This window comes from Rhineura floridana, chromosome 22 (assembly GCF_030035675.1).
Source record: "Rhineura floridana isolate rRhiFlo1 chromosome 22, rRhiFlo1.hap2, whole genome shotgun sequence".
Lineage (NCBI taxonomy): Eukaryota > Metazoa > Chordata > Lepidosauria > Squamata > Rhineuridae > Rhineura > Rhineura floridana.
The window spans coordinates 15,598,811-15,624,288 of record NC_084501.1 but is presented as its reverse complement, the minus strand read 5'-3'; the positions used below and the strand labels follow the sequence as shown (position 1 = coordinate 15,624,288).

Here is a 25,478-nt window from a genome sequence, read left to right as displayed (position 1 = left end):
AGATCCCTATTCCCTTTACAGAGCTACAATTCCCAGAGAGGTTTAACAATCAATCCCTCTTCTTCCCAGGGACTTCTGGGAAGTAACTGATTGAGAATGGGTTTAAAAAGAAAAATATGCAGGAGAATTTTTTTGGCACAGCACTATTAATTCCTGGACATATTTGCAGAAATAAAATTGTGTTGAATGGTCCATGCTGGTTGATCATTTTTTTAATATGCTTTATAAAATGTTGTGAAGCTAAGATGTACAGCATTATTTCATTCTTAAGTATATGCTTCTATCCCTAATTTGGAAACATTAAAAAGAATCAAAGAGAAAGGGAATTGGTCTACTCCTTGTAATGGATACTGGCCACTCCACATGGTGGGCATTTTGTCATGAGGACAAATTGTTACGTGCCTTTAAGTCGATTTTGGCTTATGGCAACCTTATGAATCAGCAACCTCCAACAGCAAATGTTATACACAGTAAATTGTTTTCCCATCCATAGCAAGCATGGTTTTGTTTCAGACTCATTTGGACTTGTACAAATCCTATGTGTTGGGAGGGGTAATTATATGAAATGGCGGGGAAAGAATGACCTCAAGCCTAGAGGCCAGATTGCCTGTGCTTGTCATCAAGAGTCAGAAGCCTTTGGGTATCAGAATCAGCCCTAAGTCACCAATTCTCATTGACTTTCTTTTCTTTCAGATATGAATCACACGCTTGATCCGTCAGCATCATTGTACCCCAGTGTGCTTATTTGAAGAGTAATCCTTAGCAACCTTTTGGTGAAGTCTGTCATTAGCTTTACACGCGCACAGTCTGAAGACATTTTTCTTTTAATTAACGAGGGATGTGAACTGAGTCAAAAAAGCACAAGCTGGATGGCTCCATGCTTTGATGGTTAATCAAGGATTTGTCGTCTTATACTGGTTGCCTCACTTCCTATGGGAAGGGTGCATGGGTCTGTATAAAAGGCATCCCATTTTCCCAGAGGTCTCCATTCACTTTGTTGGATTAAATCTTCCTGTTACCAGTTTCCATCACTCAACAAGGTAAGGTCGCATCCCTGTATAGCAAAGTGGAATTTGGACTCTGCTTTCAGCTTGTTTTCAGACTTGGATGGCTTGAAAAGAGGACTAGACAATATCTGGAGGAGGTTACCAATGGCTGCTAGCCATGAAGGCTATGCTCTCCCTCCATGGTTGGAGGCTGTATGTTTCTGAATATCAGCTGCTGGAAACTGCAGGTGGAGTGGGTTGCTGCTGCACTCAGGTCCCACTTCCGGACTGCCCTTCGGCATCTGTTTGGCCACTCTGAAAAGAGGATGCTGGAGCAGATGGGCCACCAGCCTGATCCAGCAGGCTTTTCTTATGTTCTAGTGCTTGATGCCTTAAACTGTATTTTGTCCTACAGCTGTCCTACAAGTGCCAACTTCTGTGGCATTATCGTTAAATTCCAGCTATCTCTCATTTGTTTATCTAGCTGTGGCTCTGTGCAATAGTGAATGGGGCCTGACTTAGGGATGCAGGGATCAGCATCATACTTTCCCGCATTAGCGCTGAGTGCAACTGCCCATGGGTCCTGCTTCTCTTCCGGCTTAGGTGACTTATTTACTCTATTTTCTGACTAATGTTCACCCTCGACTTCTTCCTCACCTATCAACTGCCGACTGGCAACATTATTTGATCCTATTTTCTTTTTCTTTTTCGCCTTAGGAGCTGTCTGGGCGGTCTTATTAGGATCTGGGTTTGTGGTGCTGTCTAGCAGTTTAACCAGCCTCTCTAAATGTTTATTCTGGCAGGAATTGGCTTTTTTCTCCCGCTTTTTAATATTTTTAATATTTTTAATATTCTTACTTTTCTTTGGTTTTAAGCGCTCCCCTTTTAGGACCTCTTTATTAGCATCCTTAGTATGGTTTTTTTTTTTTTAGTTTAGTTTTCTTAGTTATCCCAACCTGAGTGCTGCAGGTTTTGAATTCTTTCCTCCAGGGTCCCCTCCCTGAAACTCTGTAGCTTAATTAGGGGATCACCTTGTGGTGTTGTTTCTGTTTGAGTGGAGGTGGATTTGTGTCTCAAGTTTGGGACATTACCCTCGAACTTGAGGATCTGCCTCTGCATATAATGGTCAATCAGATCAACCTCAGGTTTATCTTGTGGCTCAGCCATGTCCATCTGTTGTAGGTCCTTTGTGGTTGGCATGTGTTCTGCTAGGGCCAACTCTGAGGCCAGGTCTATCAATTGACTAGTAAAGCTAGGCTCTTGTATTGTCCCTTTAAGATGTACTGACCAGTACAGCGTGGTTTGCATAGGTTGCATAGATGATACTGTATCCTGCTTTGACTCACACAGCTCGGCATGATTTTCCTTCTCCCCCTCTAGCTTGAAGAACTGAGTGATTTTAAATTGCCTCCTCCATGTTTCAGGAGGATGGTTCTACAAGTTGGGAGTAATCCCCAGGTCTCTGCACTTTTTCCTGGTGAGCATGATGTTCTGCCACCACTTAATGGGGATGTAATTAAAGTGGCACAGAGTGGTAAGTGGCAGTAACACAGTTGAAGCTCTGCTCGCGGCCGGAGTTTGATTCCAACAGAAGGAGGAAGTCGAATCTCCTGTAAAAGGGGTCGATGTCCACTCAGCCTTCCATCCATCCGTGGTCAGTAAAAAGAGTACCCAGCATATGCTGGGGGTAAAGAAAGGCTGGGGAAGGAACTGGCAATCCCACCCCATATATATGGTCTGCCTAGTAAACGTCGCAAGATGTCACCCTAAGAGTTGGAAATGACTTGCACTACCAGTGCGGGGACACCTTTACCTTTTTAAATTAAAATAGACCACTGAAATCTCTCCATGAAGGCCGAGGCAAATTTTGGGTCAAGATCTTCAGATTAAAGACGGGGGGAGTTCTAAGCTGGCAGCAAAGTGGATAATTTACACAATCTCTCTTGCCATAAACTGCAACAGTCCTTTTCCAATAAAGGCTTCTGCAAGAGCCTCCTTTGCTGAAGAGTCTTGAGTGTGGGGATGTAAAGACAAAGCCAGACCTCTCCCCAGTCAAAGTAAACTGTGAGGGCTAATCTTCACTTCGAGCAGGAAACAGAAACAAACATTTAAAAGCCAAGGCAAAAAGAAATCTCTCCCACATTCTGGCTGCTTCACAGATGAAAGTGAAAAGGTTAAAATTAAAATGAGAGTTAAAATAGAAGGAAAAAATAGCTGCTAGAGGAGTTTGAGGAGATAAATACCGGAGTACAACAGTGAGCTGCAACCGACCCGGCTATCTCGACTCCTTCCCCCCTCCACCCTTTAAACTGTAGTTTGTCCTACAGCTGCATGAAAAAAAAAATTCTCTACTAAGAATTTTCATTGCAATGTTTCAGGGTGGGTGGGGACATCTGGGACATTCCAAATCAATTTCAGTGGAGAGTTTTTTCTAGGAGGGAATATCTAGCAGGTTTTCAGGAAGCTCATTAGCATCCACCTCCTTCTGCCTTTTAAACTGTTTTGTTTCCCCTACAATGTCCCAGAAGTAGCACCTTTCTTGGTGATTATGGGGAGAAATAACGGTTAACCTTTGCTGACTTCTCCTGGCTTCCTGAAGAACAGAAGACTTGGGCTTCCCTTTGACTAAACAGTAACTAAGCAGTTTTGCAATATGTATCTTAATTCACTTTAAGAGCAACCGAGGTCTTATCAGCTGTGCTTTTAATAAGAGCTGAAATGTTGCACTGCATTGACTGCACGATATTAACGAGTGTGATATCTGGAAAGATTGCAATTAGCAAACTCTGATCTTCAAAGATTCTGTCTTCAGAATTGCTGACATTTTTAAATAGGAAGGGTTAGTAAGAAAGCATTGTAAATAAAATGAGAAAAAAGTGTTCTTTATAGGTGGAGATAGGACTGATTCATACAAAGCATTTTGCTTTTAAAAATGTAGCACATGCATACATATATTGGTCTTGGATATTTTGGAGATATAATTACATAATGTCTATTTCTTGCAGCTTTATCTTCACTACGAAAAAATGGACTATTCCAAATGTTCCCAGTGTGGCTGCTCCCCTTGCATCTGCAAGACTCCCAGCTGTCCTGAGTGTGGCTGCTCCCTATGCATCTGCAAGGCTCCCCTCTGTGCCCAGTGTGGCTGCTCTCCATGCATCTGCAAGACTCCCCGCTGTCCTGAGTGTGGCTACTCCCCGTGCATCTACAAGACTCCCCACTGTCCCCAGTGTGGCTACTCCCCGTGCATCTGCAAGACTCCCCGCTGTCCCCAGTGTGGCTGCTCTCCATGCATCTGCAAGACTCCCTGCTGTCCTGAGTGTGGCTGCTCCCCGTGCATCTGCAAGACTCCCTGCTGTCCCCAGTGTGGCTGCTCTCCATGCATCTGCAAGATTCCCCGCTGTCCCCAGTGTGGCTGCTCTCCATGCATCTGCAAGACTCCCTGCTGTCCTGAGTGTGGCTGCTCCCCGTGCATCTGCAAGACTCCCTGCTGTCCCCAGTGTGGCTGCTCTCCATGCATCTGCAAGATTCCCCGCTGTCCCCAGTGTGGCTGCTCCCCTTGCATCTGCAAGACTCCCAGCTGTCCCCAGTGTGGCTGCTCCCCTTGCATCTGCAAGACTCCCAGCTGCCCCCGGTGTGGCTGCTCCCCTAGCATCTGCAAGACTCCCCGCTGTCCCCAGTGTGGCTGCTCCCCTTGCATCTGCAAGACTCCCAGCTGCCCCCAGTGTGGCTGCTCCCCATGCATCTGCAAGAGTCCCCGCTGTCCCCAGTGTGGCTGCTCCCCTAGCATCTGCAAGACTCCCAGCTGCCCCCAGTGTGGCTGCTCCCCTAGCATCTGCAAGACTTCCCGCTGTCCCCAGTGTGGCTGCTCCCCTTGCATCTGCAAGACTCCCAGCTGCCCCCAGTGTGGCTGCTCCCCTAGCATTGGCAAGACTCCCCGCTGTCCCCAGTGTGGATGCTCCCCATGCATCTGCAAGACTCCCCGCTGTCCCCAGTGTGGCTACTCCCCTTGCATCTGCAAGACTCCCCGCTGTCCCCAGTGTGGCTACTCCCCTTGCATCTGCAAGACTCCCCGCTGTCCCCAGTGTGGCTGCTCCCCTTCCATCTGCAAGACTCCCCGCTGTCCCCAGTGTGGCTGCTCCCCTTGCATCTGCAAGACTCCCCACTGTCCCCAGTGTGGCTGCTCCCCTTGCATCTGCAAGACTCCCCGCTGTCCCCAGTGTGGCTGCTGCCCTTCCATCTGCAAGACTCCCCGGTGTCCCCAGTGTGGCTGCTCTCCATGCATCTGCAAGACTCCCCGCTGTCCCCATTGTGGCTGCTCCCCTTGCATCTGCAAGACTCCCAAGTGTCCCCAGTGTGGCTGCTCCCCTTGCATCTGCAAGACTCCCCGCTGTCCCCAGTGTGGCTGCTCTCCATGCATCTGCAAGACTCCCCCCTGTCCCCAGTGTGGCTGCTCCCCTTGCATCTGCAAGATACCCCGCTGTCCTCAGTGTGGCTGTTCCCCGTGCATCTGCAAGACTCCCCGCTGTCCCCAATGTGGTTGCTCCCCGTGCATCTGCAAGACTCCCCGCTGTCCCCAGTGTGGCTGTTCCCCTTGCATCTGCAAGACTCCCCGCTGTCCCCAGTGTGGCTGCTCTCCATGCATCTGCAAGTCTCCCCGCTGTGCCCAGTGTGGCTGCTCCCCTTGCATCTGCAAGACACCCCGCTGTCCCCAGTGTGGCTGTTCCCCGTGCATCTGCAAGACTCCCCGCTGTCCCCAGTGTGGCTGCTCTCCATGCATCTGCAAGACTCCCCGCTGTCCCCAGTGTGGCTGCGCTCCTTGCATCTGCAAGACTCCCCGCTGTCCCCAGTGTGGCTGCTCCCCTTGCATCTGCAAGACTCCCCGCTATCCCCAGTGTGGCTGCACTCCTTGCATCTACAAGACTCCCCGCTGTCCCCAGTGTGGCTGCTCCCCTTGCATCTGCAAGACTCCCAGCTGTCCCCAGTGTGGCTGCTCCCCTTGCATCTGCAAGACTCCCTGCTGTCCCCAGTGTGGCTGCTCCCCTTGCATCTGCAAGCCTCCCAAGTGTCCCCAGTGTGGCTGCTCTCCATGCATCTGCAAGACTCCCCCCTGTCCCCAGTGTGGCTGTTCCCCGTGCATCTGCAAGACTCCCCGCTGTCCCCAATGTGGTTGCTCCCCGTGCATCTGCAAGACTCCCCGCTGTCCCCAGTGTGGCTGTTCCCCTTGCATCTGCAAGACTCCCCGCTGTCCCCAGTGTGGCTGCTCTCCATGCATCTGCAAGTCTCCCCACTGTGCCCAGTGTGGCTGCTCCCCTTGCATCTGCAAGACACCCCGCTGTCCCCAGTGTGGCTGTTCCCCGTGCATCTGCAAGACTCCCTGCTGTCCCCAGTGTGGCTGCTCCCCTTGCATCTGCAAGCCTCCCAAGTGTCCCCAGTGTGGCTGCTCTCCATGCATCTGCAAGACTCCCCCCTGTCCCCAGTGTGGCTGCTCCCCATGCACCTGCAAGACTCCCCGCTGTCCCCACTGTGGCTGCTCTCCATGCATCTGTAAGGCTCACCGCTGTCCCCAGTGTGGCTGCTCCCCTTGCATCTGCAAGACACCCCGCTGTCCCCAGTGTGGCTGTTCCCCATGCATCTGCAAGACTCCCCGCTGTCCCCAGTGTGGCTGTTCCCCTTGCATCTGCAAGACTCCCTGTTGTCCCCAGTGTGGCTGCTCTCCATGCATCTGCAAGACTCCCCGCTGTGCCCAGTGTGGCTGCTCTCCATGCATCTGCAAGACTCCCCGCTGTCCCCAGTGTGGCTGCTCTCCATGCATCTGCAAGACTCCCCGCTGTCCCCAGTGTGGCTGCTCCCCTTGCATCTGCAAGACTCCCAGCTGTCCCCAGTGTGGCTGCTCCCCTTGCATCTGCAAGACTCCCAGCTGTCCCCAGTGTGGCTGCTCCCCTTGCATCTGCAAGACTCCCAGCTGTCCCCAGTGTGGCTGCTCCCCTTGCATCTGCAAGACTCCCCGCTGTCCTGTGGCTGCTCCCCTTGCATCTGTAAGATTCCGCACTGTTCTGACTGTGGCTTCTTCCTGTGAATCTGCAAGACTCCCTGGTGTGCCCAGTGTGGCTGCTCTCCTTGCATTTGCAAAACTCCCCACTGTGCCCAGTGTGGCTGCTGTCCTTGCATCTGCAAGCCTTCCCCGCTGTTCCAAATGTGGCTGCTCCCCTTGCTGTTGTCATCTATTGAAGTTCTAAGGAAGTTACTTTCTCCCATCCATAGCGACCTGCAACCTGCCTGAATATCAGCGTGATGTATCATCAACGGAGGATGGCCATTTCAAGTCCTGCTGAGCGACTGACTGCTTTTGTTCATATGTTCCAATTACATGCCTAATAATTTGTAATTCTGTCGATCCTCATTTGTCAGATTCATTCATTTAACCCTAAGAAAGATATGATAAATGCTTCTTGCTTTTTGAATTCATGCTAGAAGCTTGACTGTTCTGTAGGTTCTTGGTGTTTGGGATCATTTCTGCTTCAGATATTCAGCTAGTTTTCTGCTATTCCATTCTTTGATTTTCTACAGGGGAGGCAATAAAATCTTGCAATTGGAAATGTTCTTAATGTGTGTTTTTCCCCCTCATTCCTCTTTTAATCCTCAGTTACCAACATTCTCATATGTTGTATGAAGGAGCAGGAAAGCTTTTTTTCACCCTGAGGGCCACATTCCCTTCTGGGGAGCCTACTGAGGGCCTCATGCCATTGTTGTGTAGGGCCAGAGGCAACATGGGAGGAGCAATTAACATCAACTTTGCCTTCTGTACAGTAGGCTAGAGAGCCAGTGTGGTGTAGTGGTTAGAGTGTTGGACTACAACCTGGGAGACCAAGGTTTGAATCCCCACACAGCCATAAAGCTCACTGGGTGACCTTGGGCCAGTCACTGCCTCTCAGCCTCAGGCAATGGTAACCCCCCTCTGAATACCGCTTACCATGAAAACCCTATTCAAAGATTGCCAGAAGTCGGGATCGACTTGAAGGCAGCCCATTTCCATTTATAGTCGGCCAATTTCTCTCACCGTCCTCCACCGAAGCAAGCAAGAAGCATTAGTCAGTTTTCAAGGACCCATCCTAGCCTGGCAGACATCATATACAGATACAGGCAACAAACAACTGCTCGAGACAATATTACATCTAAGAGGAATAATCTAATGCCAAGGGTTGGTTGGTTGGTTTTACAAACGCACCAAGTCTGCAATCTCCAGGTCCCTGGCACACATTTCAGCTGTTGTTGAACTTTCCCTGCTGGAGTTATTCCCTTCTGGCTCCTGACAGTTCCTAGTGCCTGTTTCTGTAAACCGTCTGGTCCTTCAAGTTTTCCACATGCCAGACTGGCATCAGGAATGGCCTTGAGATAGAGAGCTGATTGGCAACTGGAATGGCTTAATAAGAGGTGATTATGGAAAGAGGCATTCTGAAGTGCCCATAGATAGAATCCCATAAATGTACATGGTTGCAAAGACTTCATCTTCCTCCCCAATTCCATGTGGAAAAAGGTATTGCTCAGGAGCAGAGCACTAGAGATGGGCTAGAATTCCACCCATTTTGGATCTGGTGTCAAATGTTCCCCATTAATTCCCTTGTTTTTTATTGTTGCAGATCAGGTTTTTATGTAGTGATTTTCTGCAACTAACATATCAATATCATGAACAATAATTTGAGTAGTGTAGTGGTTAGAGCATTGGACTAGGACCTGGGAGGCCAGGGTTCAAATCCTGACTCAGCCATGAAGCTCACTGGGTGACCTTGGGCCAGTCACAGTCTCTCAGCCTAACAGGGTTGTTGTGTAAGGATCAAATGGAGCAGGAAGAGAACCATGTGGGTCACCTTAAGCTCCTTGATGGAAAGGTGGGGTCTAAATCTAATAATAAGTAAACAAACAAATAATTTTATCAATATTTCCTTTCATTTATCAAGATTTCATTTCAAAATAGTGATGTTTCTTTTAAAATTATCAGTTCAAGCAGTGGCCAACAGACAAAAACCCAACTCGATTTGATACCAGCCTGTTGGGTAGGGAATGGTTTCAAACCAGCACCGGCCAACAAATCCCATCCCTATAGTGCACCTACTTTGCATGCAGGAAGTCCCAATTGCAATCCTTGTCATGAGATGTCGTTCGCACAGCAGAAGACCTCAGCCTGAGACTCTGGGGAGCTGCTGCCAATCAGAGTAGACAGTACTGGGGGTAGACAGGGCAGTATTCTGACTCAGGATGAGACAGCTTCATGTTCTTTTGAGAAAGGATTGGAAGGTAGCAGAGCTTCTGCTTTGCATGCAGAAGATCCCAGGTTCAAACTCTATCATTCTCATTTAAAAGATCATAAGAACATATGAAGAGCCTGCTGAATCAGAGCAGTGGCCCATCTAGTCCAGCATCCTGTTCTCTCAGTGGCCAACCAGATGCCCGTCGGAAGCCTGCAAGCAGCATCTGAGTGCAACAGCAGCTCTCCCCTCCTGTGACTTCGGACAATCTGGTTTTCAGTAGTATATTGCCTCTGACTATGGTGGAAGAGCACAGCCATTGTAGGAGGTAGCCCCTGATAGTCTTATCTTCCATGAAAAAGGATTTCTGGACCAAGCAAGTACATCGTTGGGGTGTGCTCCTGGATCCATCTTTATCTCTGGAGACTAGGGGTATAGTGGTCCAGGGTCTCGGGGGTCTTAGTCCCCTTACTTTTTTGGGAACAGGGTCCCAGTATATGATGAGCTAATGAGCATGAAAGGGGAGTGTGTTAGCTTCTGAGAAGAGTCTTCAAACGTGCCTCCTTGGCCTATTTTTTGCTGATTGGAGCCAAACAGAACGACAGGAGGCAAGTTAGCCACTGAGAAGACTCTTCTCAGCAGCTAACGCTATCCCCCTTTCATGCTTATTGGCTGCTAGGGATGTCTGTTGTTGAGGGAGAAGGCATTAGCAAGGGATCTAATTCTCAACCCAGCACTAAAAGAAGGGAGAAGGGTGTGTGGCTGTGGCTATCATGAAGGGACTCTGCATTTCTGAATTTGCCACTGCACTACTGCTAGAGACTCAGATGACTTCAGTGACAAGTGACTATTTCCAGATACTGCTGATTCGCTGGCTCTGACTGTTCCTGAGACAGAAATCTGCTGGCGACAGTCCTGCCTGCTATGGTCTCCTCTCCTCCCATCTACATAGGACCAGTGGTGGCTGGTGCCTATTGAGAGTGGGAGGGAGGGAGGATGGCAGGGAGCCCAGAAGTAGGTGGAGCCAGAGCCAAGGACAGGCAGAGCCAACAGAGCCAATCCTCTTCCCCGTAAGTGCCACAAGGGCAAAACTCTGATTAAGGAGGAGGGAGCTGACAGCCAGGGCCACCCCCTTGTAGGGATGGGTGAGCGTTTCAATTCAGTTCGTATTTCAGGCAGAATTTATAAAAATGCACACTTCCTGAAACAACATGAGAACCGAAACATGGCTATCCTTTGAAATTTGCATTTATTAGAATTTCGGGATGCAGTTTGCCAACTAACCGCCGTTTACCAAAATGCATATATTAGGGGAAAGTGTACCTAAAAATGAATACATGGGGGAAGAAAACATGCAAAAAGGCATGATGTGATGAGAGATGGATTGCAAAAATGTGTGCCTTCTTCAAAACTGCCTACAAAGATGTGTTTATTTGGAGAAATTCACACTAAAACGGTGGAGAATTTTCATGAGGATTTTTTTTATAAAATTAGCAGATTGCTGGAGAAATGTAGAGGACTGAATTTAACATTAGAGAAATGAGAAACTGAGAGGACCGAAATTGACACATCTTCCCATCCCTATGCCCTGGTTGTAAGTCAGAAGGCAGGGAGGTGGGAGATGGCTGAGGGCAGATGGAGGTTGGTGGGGCAGTGCCCCCTTCACTCAAATAGACAAGCCTCCACTGCCTTGGGCAACCCTTGAGGACAATCCAGAAATTGCAACTAGTGCAAAATGCTGCTGTTAGAAGATTGGCCTAGAACACCTGTCTTGTGGGATCTGCCCATACATTATTGGATCCAAACTGAGGTGTTGATGCAGGGTTGATTGTATGATTACATAATGAGGGACTAAATTTCCCAGAGTGGAGTCATTCATCATTCCTGTTCATCTGAGAAGTGGAAAGCCTTTTGGGTTTAAATTGTGGTGACTGCAGGAAAGAAGCTTCAGGATCAAGCACACCAAAACAACAGAGGGTTGCAGAAAGTCTTGTTTTTATTGCATTCTGTGTATACAGAGTAAGCAAGCAAAGGGGTCATTAAGAAGTCTGAATACAGCAATTTGCTCCATCACCCAAGAAAGCAATGAAAGATATCATTCAATGGACTCGAAATGCAGTTTGCTCAGATTCATTCTTCCATCCCTGTAGAAGGATCTCATCATTTAAAGCAAAGGGAAAGTTAATCTGCAGGAAAGTAAAAGAGCTAGGGTGAGGTTGGGGCCAGTGGCAGTCAGTGGCTCCATATCAGAGGGATAGTGAAATCCGTTCTGGGCTTTAGTCAAAACTTCCCAGGAGCTCTCCAAGGTGCTGAAACCAATAGGTTCAGCCTCTTAGACAGCCCCTTGAAAGTCTGGACTAAAACCCGGAACGTCTTCCGCTGTGCCACTGACATGGAGCCCCCAGCCACCACTGGTTGGGACATTTCGCTTGGTGAGACACATGGGCAGAGAAATCAAGCAGCAGGCCTTGAATTCAGCATGATCAGTGATGGCGTTGATCCCATCAGGCAGATGTTCCTTTGGCGATTCCAGCAGGCTGGTGGCTCCCTTAGCAACATTTCTTGCTTGGCATGTAGTTCTGTTGCATCTGAGCACAGCCTGTTGCCTTCGTGGGAGCGTAGTAGGACTGCGTGGAACTGCAACATGGGGAGCAGCAGCAGGATTGCCTGGGGGTGTAGCAGGGGCAACAGCAGGGCTGGGATGGCATGCTACAGTATATGATCCTGGTACTGCTACGCCCACAGCAGCCACAGTTAGAACAGCAAGAACAGCTCATCTTTGTGGAGTGGATGTAAAGCTGGGGGAAGACAGGAAAGGGAGAGGTCAATCAGAGGCAACAGCATTCTGGGGCGACAATTTGTTTCTTTAAAATATGTCTCTCCCGCCCTTCTATACTACAATAGGACACTCAGGATGGCTACAATAAAATAGCACACATAAGTAAAATATACAATAAAAACACTAACATTGCAGTAAATTAAAATGCATAAAATACAATTAAAATACATCATAAGAACATAAGAACATAAGAAGAGCCTGCTGGATCAGGCCAGTGGCCCATCTAGTCCAGCATCCTGTTCTCACAGTGGCCAACCAGGTGCCTGGGGGAAGCCCGCAAGCAGGACCCGAGTGCAAGAACACTCTCCCCTCCTGAGGCTTCCGGCAACTGGTTTTCAGAAGCATGCTGCCTCTGACTAGGGTGGCAGAGCACAGCCATCATGGCTAGTAGCCATTGATAGCCCTGTCCTCCATGAATTTGTCTAATCTTCTTTTAAAGCCGTCCAAGCTGGTGGCCATTACTGCATCTTGTGGGAGCAAATTCCATAGTTTAACTATGCGCTGAGTAAAGAAGTACTTCCTTTTGTCTGTCCTGAATCTTCCAACATTCAGCTTCTTTGAATGTCCACGAGTTCTAGTATTATGAGAGAGGGAGAAGAACTTTTCTCTATCCACTTTCTCAAGGCCATGCATAATTTTATACACTTCTATCATGTCTCCTCTGACCCGCCTTTTCTCTAAACTAAAAAGCCCCAAATGCTGCAACCTTTCCTCGTAAGGGAGTCGCTCCATCCCCTTGATCATTCTGGTGGCCCTCTTCTGAACCTTTTCCAACTCTATGATATCCTTTTTGAGATGAGGCGACCAGAACTGTACACAGTATTCCAAATGTGGCCGCACCATAGATTTATACAACAGCATTATGATATCGGCTGTCAAATGCATTATACACACACACACACACACACACACACACACACACACACACACACAAACTGATATAGGTTAGATCTATAGGAAGCTGCCTTATATCGTATCAGGCCTTTGGCCCATCGAAATCATAACAGGCTAAGATGACTGATAGTGGCTCTCCGGGTTTTTCTGACAAGGAATCTCTCCAAGTGCTGCCTGTAGATGCCGTTGGGGATTGAATCTGTGACCTTCCACATGCAAAGCAGCTGCTGAGCTATGACTCCTTCCCCAACAAGATAGATCCCCGAGGGGATATACTGTAGCAGGTGGTAAACGACGGACGTTGAGAAGACTGGCGCAATTCATTACAGAGGCCTTCATATATTTTTTGCCACTGAATCTCACCCAGATGGAATCTGGTTGTGGATTGATGAGGCAACATCATGGCTACTAGTGATGAAGGCTACGGGACTAGCCACCACAGTTGCTGGCAGTGTACCTCTGAATGCCAGTTGCTGGGAATCAGAAGTGCAGAGAGTGCTGTTGCACTCAGGTCCTGCTTTCAGGCTGTCCAGGGTTTCAGACAGGAGTCTTTTCCCCAGCCCTACCTAGAGATGCCACTGGGGATTGGATCTGGGACCTTTTGCATGCAAAGCAAATGCTCTACCCCTGAGCTACAGCCTTCAGAAGGTCCATCTAGGCCAGGGTACTTTTTGCCACAGAGGATATCTAGTTGCTTCTAAGAACACAAGAAGAGCCCTAGCAGGTGGATCAGGACAAAAGGCCCATCTAATCTAGCTTCCCATTCTCACAGTGACCAGCCAGATGCCTCTTCTGGGAAGGCCGTGAGCAGGAGGTGAGTGCAACAGCAACTCTCCCCACCTATGGTTCCCAGCAACTGGTATTCCGAGGCCTCATGGCTCCAGAAGCGGAGGGAGACCATAGCCAATGGGGGTAGTAGCTACTGATAGCATTATCCTCCATGATTATCCTGATCTGACTATTCTGTCTCAAGAACATAAGAAAGAGGCTGGCTGCTGGATCAGGCCAATGGTCCATCTAGTCCAGCGTCCTGTTCTCAGAGTGGCTAACCAGATCTCTCTGGGAGAGCCTACTTACCTTGTTCACAGGTGGAAGCTGGTGATTCTGATGAACCCAAGGGTAGGAGTATAGATCTCTGGGACAGGAACAGCCTTATATATACTATCCAGAACATTTTTCTCCAAGGACATGTGAGGCTCCACCCAAGAATGGAAAATTCTCAATGAACCATCAAGGCACGTTACTCGGTTCCCACTACAGCATCTTCCGGTTCATGTTCCTTGAATCAATTTACATCTATTAGAAAAGGATTTCCTGAACGTAGTAATCTCGGGCTTAATGACACCATCATTTAACAGACCAGCCCCAAAAAAGGAGTTTATCAAGATGCACGGCAATGTAGTGGCTGGACCTCATGAGGATTGCCTGAGGGTTTTGGAAGCTGGTTTGTCTCTTGCCAGTTGAGTTCCAAAAAGAATCTAGCTGTGCCTCAGAGATTCCCTGACTTGACGCTTTAGGCAATCTCAACACCTAGATTTCTTTCATACAATCAAGCAAACTTTTTTTTTTTAAAAAAATGTCTGTAGTGGTTGTGTATGGATTTTTATTCATGTTTGACATTTTTTCCTAATGGTTTTGCATATGTTGCAATATTGTTTGGGGTGAACTGTACGTCTTCAATTTTAATTATGGTTTCATTCCTCCCGCCCCCAGGATTGCTTGGGTATTTGTATAGGTAAAGGCTTATGATCTGACTGTTACATCTGATGGCTAAAGCCAGCATCCTAAGTATGATATTCAACTAAATTCTCCTTAGAGTAGACCCCCTGATATGAATGGACCTCTTAGGTATGTTGATTGATTTCAGTGGCTCTACTCTGAGAACTTAGTTGAATACCTTTGACTGGCATTCCTCAAATGTTCAGAGAATAATTAATAATAATAATAATAATAATAATAAAGATTAACACTCATTTTTAAACCCTAATTAAATAAGTGATGGTGGTGGTGGGGAAGGAGAAACATGGGTGCATGTGACATTTTTCTGATGATTGTCCTTTACCAAGATGATGACTGCTTTTTGTTTTTAGTTGTTGTTGCTTTTTAGAAATGTTATAATTTTGTTGGTTTGAATTCTTATAGATTGTGTTGTTTTGATTTGTATTTATGTTTTTCAATTTGTGTATGAGCCGCCTTGGGGGCCTTTTTGGCCAAAAGGCAGCCTAGAAATAAACGCTAACCTAACCTAACCTAACCTAACATTTGTTTCCTTCTCTCCCCTTCCTCACTGCCCCACCACCATCCCCTTTTGACAGCCCCAGATTGCTCCGAGTGGATCCAATCCAACCTGAGGTGATCCAGGACTGCCGTAACCTGCTCCAGCTGAATCCCAGGTTGATCCAAATTGCCCCGATTTGAATCGGGATTTGGCTGGAGTCGGTGCACAGCTCTAATTAATGAACTGCAACAATATGTTTATTCCTAAGCTATTAGCTGCAGCTGGACAGGTAATAGCAAGAAAAGGGAAAACTGAAGAGGGAGGAACATTTCAAGAATGGAACCTTTTCATATGGTGCTAGATTTTGATGGAAAGCCTGGCAACGCAAGTCCAAGCAATGAGACAAATAAACATGGAAGTTGATGGTACAGATTCATTCTATGGCCAAGAACTGGTGAAAGTGGGACCTCAAAGCACTGAATAGGCGGAGGCGGAATGATGCATTGCTCTTCACATTTTCCCTGAAAAATGGAAATGGCCTGCCTTTAAGTTGGTCCCAACTTATGGAGAACCTATGAACAGGGATTTCATGGTAAGCGGTAGTCAGAGGGGGGTTCCCATTGCCTCCCTCTGAGGCTAGTCCTCCCCAGCTGGCTAGGGCCTGCTCAGCTGGCCACAGCTGCACAATCCAGCCCCTTCCTTGTCCGCAACTGCCACCTGGGGGGCAACTGGACTCCTTGGGACTATGCAGGTTGCCCACGGCTACACAGGTGGCAGGGCACGTAACCCCTGAGCCACTCACTGTGGGGGTGATCTTTAGCTGGCCCTTGACACCCAGGAGACACAAGCAGGGATTTGAACTCACAGACTCTGGACTCCCAGCCAGGCTTTTCTCCCCACTGTGCTATACCAGCTGTACATTCTCCCTAGGCACTATGAAAATAAGAATGATGGCATTAATGGTAGTGCTGTAGACCAGACGACAAAACAAATATGATTTCCAGGTATTTATTTTTTGTACATGTTATATATGAAAAATGAAATATAAAAATGTTTTGTTAAGAAAACACACACAATATGTTTGCTTAACAGTCCTTTGTATCAATGGCATGAAAACACTAAACCCCCAAATCTCATTCTATCACTCAGTAGAAATTTCAATCCTTTATGTCATCTTCCGGTTCACGCTCTGACTCAACATTGAGGGGGAAAAGAATTATTTTTGTCCTGTAGATAATTAAAAAGCCATCATGGGATAATAACAACAATGCAATTCTCATGTTATCCCTCAAGGTGTGTTACAGCCCTGTTGTTAAAAGAAGATTGTTGGGTTGCTGTAACATCAAGTGATTTGCTGACTGGGTTCAAGGGAACTTATGATCCTGGCATCATCGGAATGAATCTGTTTACCTTTTAGTGCCAGATTTCCCAACCTTCCCATAGCAAATATAGCAAGGATCAATCCACTTTGCTCGCAGGAATCACATAAGTGGGACGGCCCAGTTGAACCATCTAGTTCAACCCACTTTCTCATGGAATGTCTATAAAACACAGAAGATGCCTTTGACTGAGTCAAACTACTGCCTGAACTTACCTTACCATTCTCTATTCTGATAGCACCGCTCCAAGGTCTCAAGCAGAGACCTGGGCAGTCTCATCACAGTGTCTATCATGGTCTGAAAGCAGATGAGGCTGCCAACTTGCTGAAGCTAAGCCCATGCTTTGTTTCCATGATGGAATTTTACTTTACTTTATCTCAATTTTACTTTACTTTACTTTACTTTACTTTACTTTACTTTACTTTACTTTACTTGCTTGCTTGCTTGCTTGCTTGCTTGCTTGCTTGCTTACTTACTTACTTACTTACTTACTTACTTACTTACTTGATTTATATCCCACTCTTCCTCCCAGCAGGAGCCCAGGGGGGCAATCAAAAGCACTAAATACACTTTAAAACATCATAAAAACAGACTTTTAAATACATTAAAACAAAACAACTTTTAAAATATATTTTTTAAAAGCTTTGGAGACATTTTTTTTTAAAAAGGTTAAAAAACATATTAAAACACAATTCCAACACAGAAGCAGACTGGGATAAGGTCTCAACATAAAAGGCTTGTTGAAAGAGGAAGGTCTTCAATAGGCACCAAAAAGATAACAGAGATGTAAGACAGGGGACCATGGATGGTATCCAAGTAAGTTCTATTTAGAGCAGAACCATTGAAGCCAATGATAGTCACACTGATTAATTTCAGTGGGTCTAATCTGAGTAGGACTAACATTGGATACAGCTCAATGGGTTGTATCAAATGTTAGTCCTACTCAGCCACATTCAAACAATATATTTATTCCACTATTATTCCACTTTCAACGATCATGGCTTTTCTCAAAGAATCCTGGGAAATGTAGTTAGCCATGGGTGCTGAGAGTTATTAGAAGACGCTTATTCCTTCACAGAGCTACAATTGCCAAAGTGGTTTAATGGTCAGTCTCTGTTCCCAGGGGATTGTAGCTCTGTGAGGAGAATTGGTGTTTAAAGTGGAATCATAGTGGAATAAATGTATGGTGTCAATGTGGTCTCAAAGTCAACCCACTGAAATCAATGCCTATGACCAACTTATGGCCATTAATTTCAGTGAATCTACTCTTAGTTGACTACCCAATGGGTGTTATCCAATTAAGTCCTACTCAGAGTAGACCCATTAAAATCAATGGACTTACAGTAGCCATGTCCATTGGATGTAATGGGTCTACTCTGTTACCAGGAAAAAAAATGAAAACAATGGAGGCTTCAAAAGCCTTGAAACATAGGGAGAAATGTAGATAATGACAATTCCAGAAGTAACCTTTGTCCAAATTTATTTTCAATCTTGCTTTATACAAAATCACCCTACAGAAACAAAGCGAGCAAGAAACCCTGAGACATTTCAGTCATCTCAACAAAACACTTTTGGGCTTCATTCGACATTCCTCAGATGTTTTATGAAAGAAGGAACTCCAAAATTTGCTTGATGAGTTCCTTTGGGTGAAGATTTTAGACCAGAGGTGGGCAAAAAATAGATTGGGACCTTCTGACAGATTTCTGGGTAAGTTGAATGGAAAGGATTTCTGGCTCCCAACTGGTTAACCACGTCAATAATAAAAGGAAACACACACACCCCTATGGATTTTATTGCTGAAATGAAGGAGATTGGGATAGGTAGGAATAACAAGAGCAAGTTCTTGCATGGAAGAGCTAGCTGTGAACTCAGTTCAGTTTTGATATTCAAAATAAATTCCTGGCCAACTAAATTCTACTTAGAGCAGACTTGTTGAAAATAATGGACCTAAATTATTCACACTGATTCATTTCAATATGTGTACTCTGAGCAAGACTAACATTGAATACAACCCTGACTTTTATGTCATTTTTACCAACCTGACTCCTCTTGCTGGATCTCAAAGCTGCAGTGAAAACAAGACTGAACCCACAGACTTGTCAACTCTTGCTTCACAGCAAGGGTGGCAAATACAGTGGCCTCCAGTTCTGCTGGACTTCAGTTCCCATCCTCCCTGATCTTTGGCCATGCTGGCTAGGGCTGATGGGAGTTGTAGTCCAACAACATCTGGGCTACCATTAACTGCCCATATTCTCTTAGAAGAGGTGTGAAATTGCATAGACAAGACAAGGCATAGACCTTGGCATTTGAATGGAGAAAAGGAAGGACCAAAAAAAAAAAGAAAACCCTATGGAAATTCCATGAATCCCAAATGGTGTTACTGCCCTCACACACACATCTGGAGACGGGTACAAGAAAATGTAAGTCAAAGGCAAGTAAGGGAGATCTTCAGGAGAGCACAGAAAGGGCATCTTCCCTTCATTGCTTAGAAAGTATTAGATGAAAAGTACTTGCTGTTTAATTAGAGGAGGAAGGTGCAAAGCTCTAGGTCTTTAATTTAGCAAGGTGAACATGGTATGGGCAGGTGACAGATCTCTGCATCTTTGCCAAGGTCATTAATATATTTCAGGTTGCACACCTGTATTTATATCCTGGGCTTCCCTTACCATTCCTTCATTCCACAGCGGGTCAGTTTCACAGGCATACAGGAAGCGAGTTGAATGCAATGTGATGAAAGTGCAGGAAGGGATGCAGGAGGTGAAGAAGATGCAGCACCATTCAGGAAGGCTGGAAAGAGATGGAGAAGGACTAATGTCTGGCCATGGTGGAATGACGGAGAGGGAGGTGACAGAGACGAGGACTCTCAAGGTGACAGTAGAAGCTTCAGGAGCCAGTGGAGGTAGGCCTGGTGATGCCAGCGTCTTCAACACCACCACACTAAGAAACAAGCCTGTCGTTCTGTAGAAATACAGTTGTGTGGAATGCTCATGATTGCAGTAAAAGCTTAATGAAAAAAACAAGAATATCAACTTCCATGATTATAGGTCTTTATTGGAGAAAGGACCCTGGACACCAAGACAAATATAAGAACACCATCTATACAACTTTCACTTATATTTTGTTGGATGAAAGAAGAGAGGAATCCATCAACGGAGTGAAGGAGGGTGCTTTGAAGCTTTGTGGTGCAAGGCTCGGCATGTCGACTCAGAAGTAAGTCCCACTGAGCTCAAGGGAGCTCACTCCCTGGAAAATGTGCTTAGGGCTGCAGTCTTAGGTCATTAATTCACAGTGGTAAAATGACCCATGGTGGTGGTGGTGGTGGAGATGTTCTTCCACTTCTAGAAGATTCTAGACTTGCCCGTAATTCTGGAGATGTTTTAGCAGCATCTCTTATAGCACTTAGTCTGACAGCAGGCAGGCGAGCAGCAAGCCTTGGGGCTGCCGTAGCAGGGAACAGCAAGGGGCACAGCAGCTGGGGGTGCAGTGGCAGGGAGTGCAGCAACAAGGGGGGCAGCAGGAGCCACCGCTGCCACCACAGCCGTTGCTGGAAGGGACACAACAGATGATTGTTCACTCATCGGATGAACCACAACAATCACAAGCCATCTTGGTGGAGAAGAAACAAACACTAATAAAAGGAGAGAGTGGGGGGGGTTTGGTTTTTTTTGTTTTTTTTGCAGGGGTGGAGACATATAGTTCAGTTAATCATTTCCAAAAGTAGGGATGGAGAAATCTGCTTATCTTGTTTTTCTCTCCATTTCTCTGTCTCTTTTTCCTATTCTTAAGTTCTGTTCTCCACATTTCTACATCAATGTACTTTATTTTCTTCTTTTAAACTTTTTTTTTTTAAAAAAATGCATTTTAGTTTATTTTTCTCCTAACAGACACGTTTTTGTTTGCAATTTTGGCTACTGTACACTTAAAAAAAAACACCCTACAATACAATGCAATATTTCCCCCCATTATATTAGCATTTTAATGTGCATTTCTCCTTATAGGCACGTTTTTGCATACAATTTTGCTGAATATCCACATTGTTTGCAAGCAGTTTTCCTTAACATAATTCTTTTTTTTAAATGTTATTTGCAAGTATATGCATTTTAGGCACTTTTTCCTGTAATATAATCTGCTGAAATTAGTGGACCAAAAATTACTCATGGTCATTGCTTTACAATCGGTCTCCTTTGAGTATGAATAATGTTGGATACAACTCATTTGCAGTGCCTCCATTTAGAATTCAGCACAGCTAATTCACCTAAGACAATGCATTATGGGTCAAGAAGCACCCATTTGATTTATTTTTAGCCATGAACTCACTACATGAAACTCAAGCAAGCCACAATAGCAGCCCATCCTCATCCCCAATCTGCAAAATAACACTGAGACCTTACAGGGTTGTTTCTAAGGATGTGAACAGGCAGTTAACTGTGGTTCCCTAGATGTTGTTGGGACCCCAACTCCCATCTGCACCAACCAGCATTACCAGTGGTTAGGGAGGAGAGTTGTAGTCCAGGGACATCTGGAGAGCCAAAGGTAAGACACAAAATCATGCAGGTAACACACGTCAAACTTTTATAGAAGTGCCACACCAATGTTAATTATATCATAATCATTATTACCATTATAATAATCTCAGATAATGACGATTGCAAAATTCATTAATGGGCACACAGAATAATATCAGAGCTCCTCTCCAGGAGTTGGAAAATGCAATTTAGAAATAGAGATCCCACCCCTCTGGCATGACTACTCCAGAGTAGGTGTAGGGAACCTTTGGTCCTCCAGATGTTGATGAACTACAACTCCCACCAGCCCCAGCAAGCATAGTAAATGTCCAGGGATGATGGGAGTAGTAGTACAGCAACATCTGTGGGTCCTAAGATTCTCTACACCTGGACTAGAGGGTCTAGAGCATCCTTTCCCACCAGTAGGTCCCCAAATGGACTACTGCTCCCATCATTCCCAGCCAGCATGTCCAATGCCCAAGGATGATGGGAGTTGTAATTTAAGGGTACCTAATCTGTGTCCCTCCAGATGTTGTTGGACTACAACCCTCATCATTCCCAGCTAGCATGGGCAATGATAAAAAATGATGGGTGCTGCAATCCAACAACATCTGGAAACACAAGACTGAGAAAGGCTGGTCTAGAGTGTTTCTCATGGGTATTTCTGCTCTATTTGAAGATCACACACACACAAAACAACTGGACCCAATTAGCTCCTTGACAATATGGAGGACAACAAAACAGCAGCGGCAACAACAATATATAACTGTTTTGTGGATTACCTACCATTAGGGGTGATAACTACTTCCTGAAATTAATTTAAACACCCATCTGGAATCCTAAATAAGGATAAAGAAGCTGAGATAAGTATTAAAGCAGGTGTGGTGAATCTTTGGCCCTCTAGATGTTGCTGAACTACCACTTCCATCATCCCTGAACTTGGCCATGCATGGCTGGGGCTGATGGGAGTTGTAGTCCACTGACAACTGGAGAGCTAAAGGTCCCCCACACCTGGATTAAAGGACAAGGGATTAAGCACCACCATCTCACAATTTCTGCACCATCACTATGTAATCCAGGTGTGGGGAAGCTTTGGCTCTCCAGATGTTGCCAAATGACAACCACCCTTAGCAAGCATGGCCAACAGTCACAGATGATGGGAGTTCTCCTTCAGCAACGTCTGGAGGGCCAAAGCTTACTTACAATTGCTATAGACTCTGCCAAGGGGAATTTCCCCCATGTTATTCAACAATTCATGAAATTCTCCTTACCTTCTTAAGCAGAGAGAGAAGTCAACTGGAGTTGTCAATGAACAAATGAGCGAGCGGCTGAATTCTTGAGGACCTTTATACACGCCTGTGCATCCTTCCCCTTGGGAAGTGAAGCACCACTGAGGGACGGGAAATCCTTCAATAACCACCTGCAGAAATGCCCTCCTGATGCACTATCATCAAGATTGGTTCTATTCACATCCCTCATTAAAAATAAATCCCTTTTTTATGATGGTGTATGATTAAATAACTCACTTCTAGCCATTGCAGGTTTATTCCTAGAACCAGAACACACACTGAAGTTTAATGTTAAAATAAGTATCATTGTAGGGTTCCTTCAGTCATTAAAATACATTCATCACAGTGATCCTATAGCAAGAGACCATAATTATTACACAAATAGCCATGGTTTTTTGGGCTTGCTTAGCATCTATTGCTGGAGGTCAGTGATGTCCTTTGTTATGTGTAATTAGCAATAACAAGGAACTTTATATTTTTACTGAGATTGGGTATGGGTTTTTCTACATGCCATGCATGGTTTGCTATGCCCTGCACCCTTCTGAATTCAGCTTTATCAGGGAGCATCTCTAAATATTAACCCTGGAAATGGATTGTGCAAAGTTTCCAAAGCTTTACATTATATCCATTCATTTGGGTATGCGGTGGGCATCCTCGTTTTTGATTTTTAGGCATCTCATCGAGACATTTTTTTTTTAGGCCAACATAGGCCTATTTAGTTTAAAAATTGTCTTGGTTAAAATTGTCACTTTGCTCTTTACTTTGTAATCCATGAAGAAGGCCTGGCTGTAACGGAAACAGGGTTCTCCCAGTCTGGTTTCATCTCTTCAAGTAACTCCTTCATCGACTCAAATCTGACGATGCACATGAGATATAATAAAGGTCCAAAGCCATCATGAAAAGTCTTGGTGGCTATTCGTCTCCTTGCAATGGTTGGAAGTGTCATAGCTCAACTGGCAGAGCACCTGCTTTGCATGCAGAACATAACACTCCCATGTAATCCCTGGCATTTCCAGTTAAAGGATTATGGGGCTGGGGAAGGCCCTTAGAAATAGTGACAAGATGCTGTCAGTTCGTGAAGACCAAGGGTAAGGCACCTGTGGCTTTCCAGATGTTCATGGGATCCATTTGCCATCAGCCACAGCCAGCATGGAACATGGTGAGGGATAATGGGAGTTGGTCAAGTAACATCTAGAATACAGAGTATCTTTCACCACCTTGTGCCCTACAGATGTTCATAGAAGCATAGAACAGAGTAGTTGGAAGGGGTCTATAAGGGTGTTGAGTCCAACCCTCTGCTCAATGCAGGAATGCAATGTTGAAGGACTCCGACTCCCATCAGCCTCAGACAGTGTAGCCAAACATCATAGATGATGGGGAGGGGAGTCCAGCAACATCTACAGCAACCTTCACCAGCCTCATGCCCTCCAGATGTTGTTGGACTCCAACTCCCATCAGTCCTGGGCAGTATGGTTAATAGGGAGGATAGGAGTGGTAACCCAACAATGCCTAGAGAGGCACAGATTCCTTATGCCTGGTATAGACAATAATCAGCTTGATGGGTCACTTAATGGTATGACTCACTGCATGGCAGCTGCATAGAGCTATTTACATAGAATCTTACAATCATAAGAGTTGGAAGGGGCCTATAAAGACATCGAGTCCAACCCCCTGCTCAATGCAGGAATCCAAATTAAAGCATCCCCAACAGGTGGCTGTCCAGTTGCCTCTTGAAGGCCTCCAGTTTTGGAGAGCCCACCACCTCCCTAGGTCATTGGTTCCATTGTCGTACAGCTCTAACAGTTAGGAAGTTTTTCCTGATGTTCAGTCAAAATCTGGCTTCCTGCAACTTGAGCCGATTATTCCATGTCCTGCACTCTGGGACCATCAAGAAGAGATCCTGGCCCTCCTCTGTGTGACAACCTTTCAAGTACTTGAAGAATGCCATCATATTTCCCCCCTCTTCTCTTCTCGAGGCTAACCATGCTGTTATTTCAATCTCTCCTCATAGCACTTTGTTTCTAGTCCCCTGATCATCCTTGCTGCCCTCCTCTGAACCTCTTCTTCTTAAAGACAACCTTCTTAAAGTGTGGTGTACAGAACTAGATGCAGTACTCAAGATGAGGCCTAACCAGTGCCAAATAGAGGGAAACCAATACTTCACGTGATTTGGAAGCTATACTTCTGTTAATGCAGCCTAACATAGCATTTGCCCTTTTTGCAGCCACATTGCACTGTTCACTCATATTCAGCTTATGATCAACAACAGTCCCAAGATCCTTCTCACAAGTAGTATAACTGTGCATTTGGTTGTTTTTTCCTAGGTTTAGAACTTTGCACTTATCCCTGTTGAATTTCATTCTGTTGCTTTCAGCCCAATGCTCCAGCCCCTCAAGATCCCTTTGAGTTTTGTTTCTGTCTTCCAGGCTATTAGCTATCCCTCCTAATTTTGTATCATCTGCAAATTTGATAAGCATTCCCTGCACCTCCACATCCAAGTCATTAATCAAATAAAAATTAATAAAAACTGTTGATGTGTACTGGGCCCAGAACCGAACCCTCCTCCCAGTTTGAGAAGGAACCAGATAAGCACTCTTTCAGTATGATTCTGTAGCCAACTGGGGATCCACATGATAATTTTTTCATCCAGTTAACAGGTGGATCCACAGCTGGATACAGAATCGTACTCAAAAAGTTCAAATAAAGTATAGGACAGAATGCCTTTTTTCGGGAGTGGCCACACATTTTCCAAGCAGAAGGCTCCAAGATCTCTACTATCACTGGCCATTTCCATTTGTGAGTTCTAGGCTGTTGTTCATTGCAGCAGTGTGAAAGACATTTGTGCAAAATGCTGGTATATTGTCCAAAAAAGCCGCGATTCCTGATGTGAAGGGGATTATAGAAATCAGGACAGAAGCACTATAATCCATAAAACTAACTCCCCATGTCTGAATGCAGCCTTTTTCTGCCTTGATGCTTTGCATGCTGAAAGGCCCAGGTTAAACCCTGGGCATCTACAGTTAGGGCTGGGAGTGGTAATGTAATGGCAAATTTAAAAGTACAGGGTCCCTTCACAGGCAACCTCCCCTTTTTTGGGTTGGGAAAGAGGTCATGTCTTCTCC

The 25,478-nt window shown here is 45.7% G+C and overlaps 1 protein-coding gene and 1 long non-coding RNA gene across 14 annotated transcripts; one reads left to right on the top strand and one right to left on the bottom strand.

The window, feature by feature from the left end:
- Window positions 1–997: 997 nt before the first annotated feature.
- LOC133374837 (kielin/chordin-like protein) lies at window positions 998–7,585 on the top strand. The gene is made up of 2 exons (XM_061606085.1): window positions 998–1,040; window positions 3,992–7,585. Exon 2 carries the CDS (start codon window positions 4,013–4,015, stop codon window positions 7,223–7,225), a length of 3,213 nt encoding a protein of 1,070 aa, XP_061462069.1. The 5' UTR covers window positions 998–1,040; window positions 3,992–4,012; the 3' UTR covers window positions 7,226–7,585.
- Window positions 7,586–11,210: 3,625 nt separating this feature from the next.
- Window positions 11,211–22,447, bottom strand: LOC133374976 (uncharacterized). Of its 13 annotated transcripts, none has more exons than XR_009760037.1 (6): window positions 22,339–22,447; window positions 21,854–21,906; window positions 19,229–20,190; window positions 17,067–17,131; window positions 14,043–14,244; window positions 11,211–12,030 (listed from the first exon to the last, which is right to left on the bottom strand). It is a non-coding gene; the product is annotated as an uncharacterized LOC133374976 (long non-coding RNA). The 13 variants fall into 13 exon arrangements; XR_009760033.1 differs by lacking the exon at window positions 17,067–17,131 and adding an exon at window positions 16,049–16,116; XR_009760038.1 differs by lacking the exon at window positions 17,067–17,131 and having other exon boundaries at window positions 19,201–20,190; window positions 22,339–22,446.
- Between the last annotated feature and the right edge of the window lie 3,031 nt (window positions 22,448–25,478).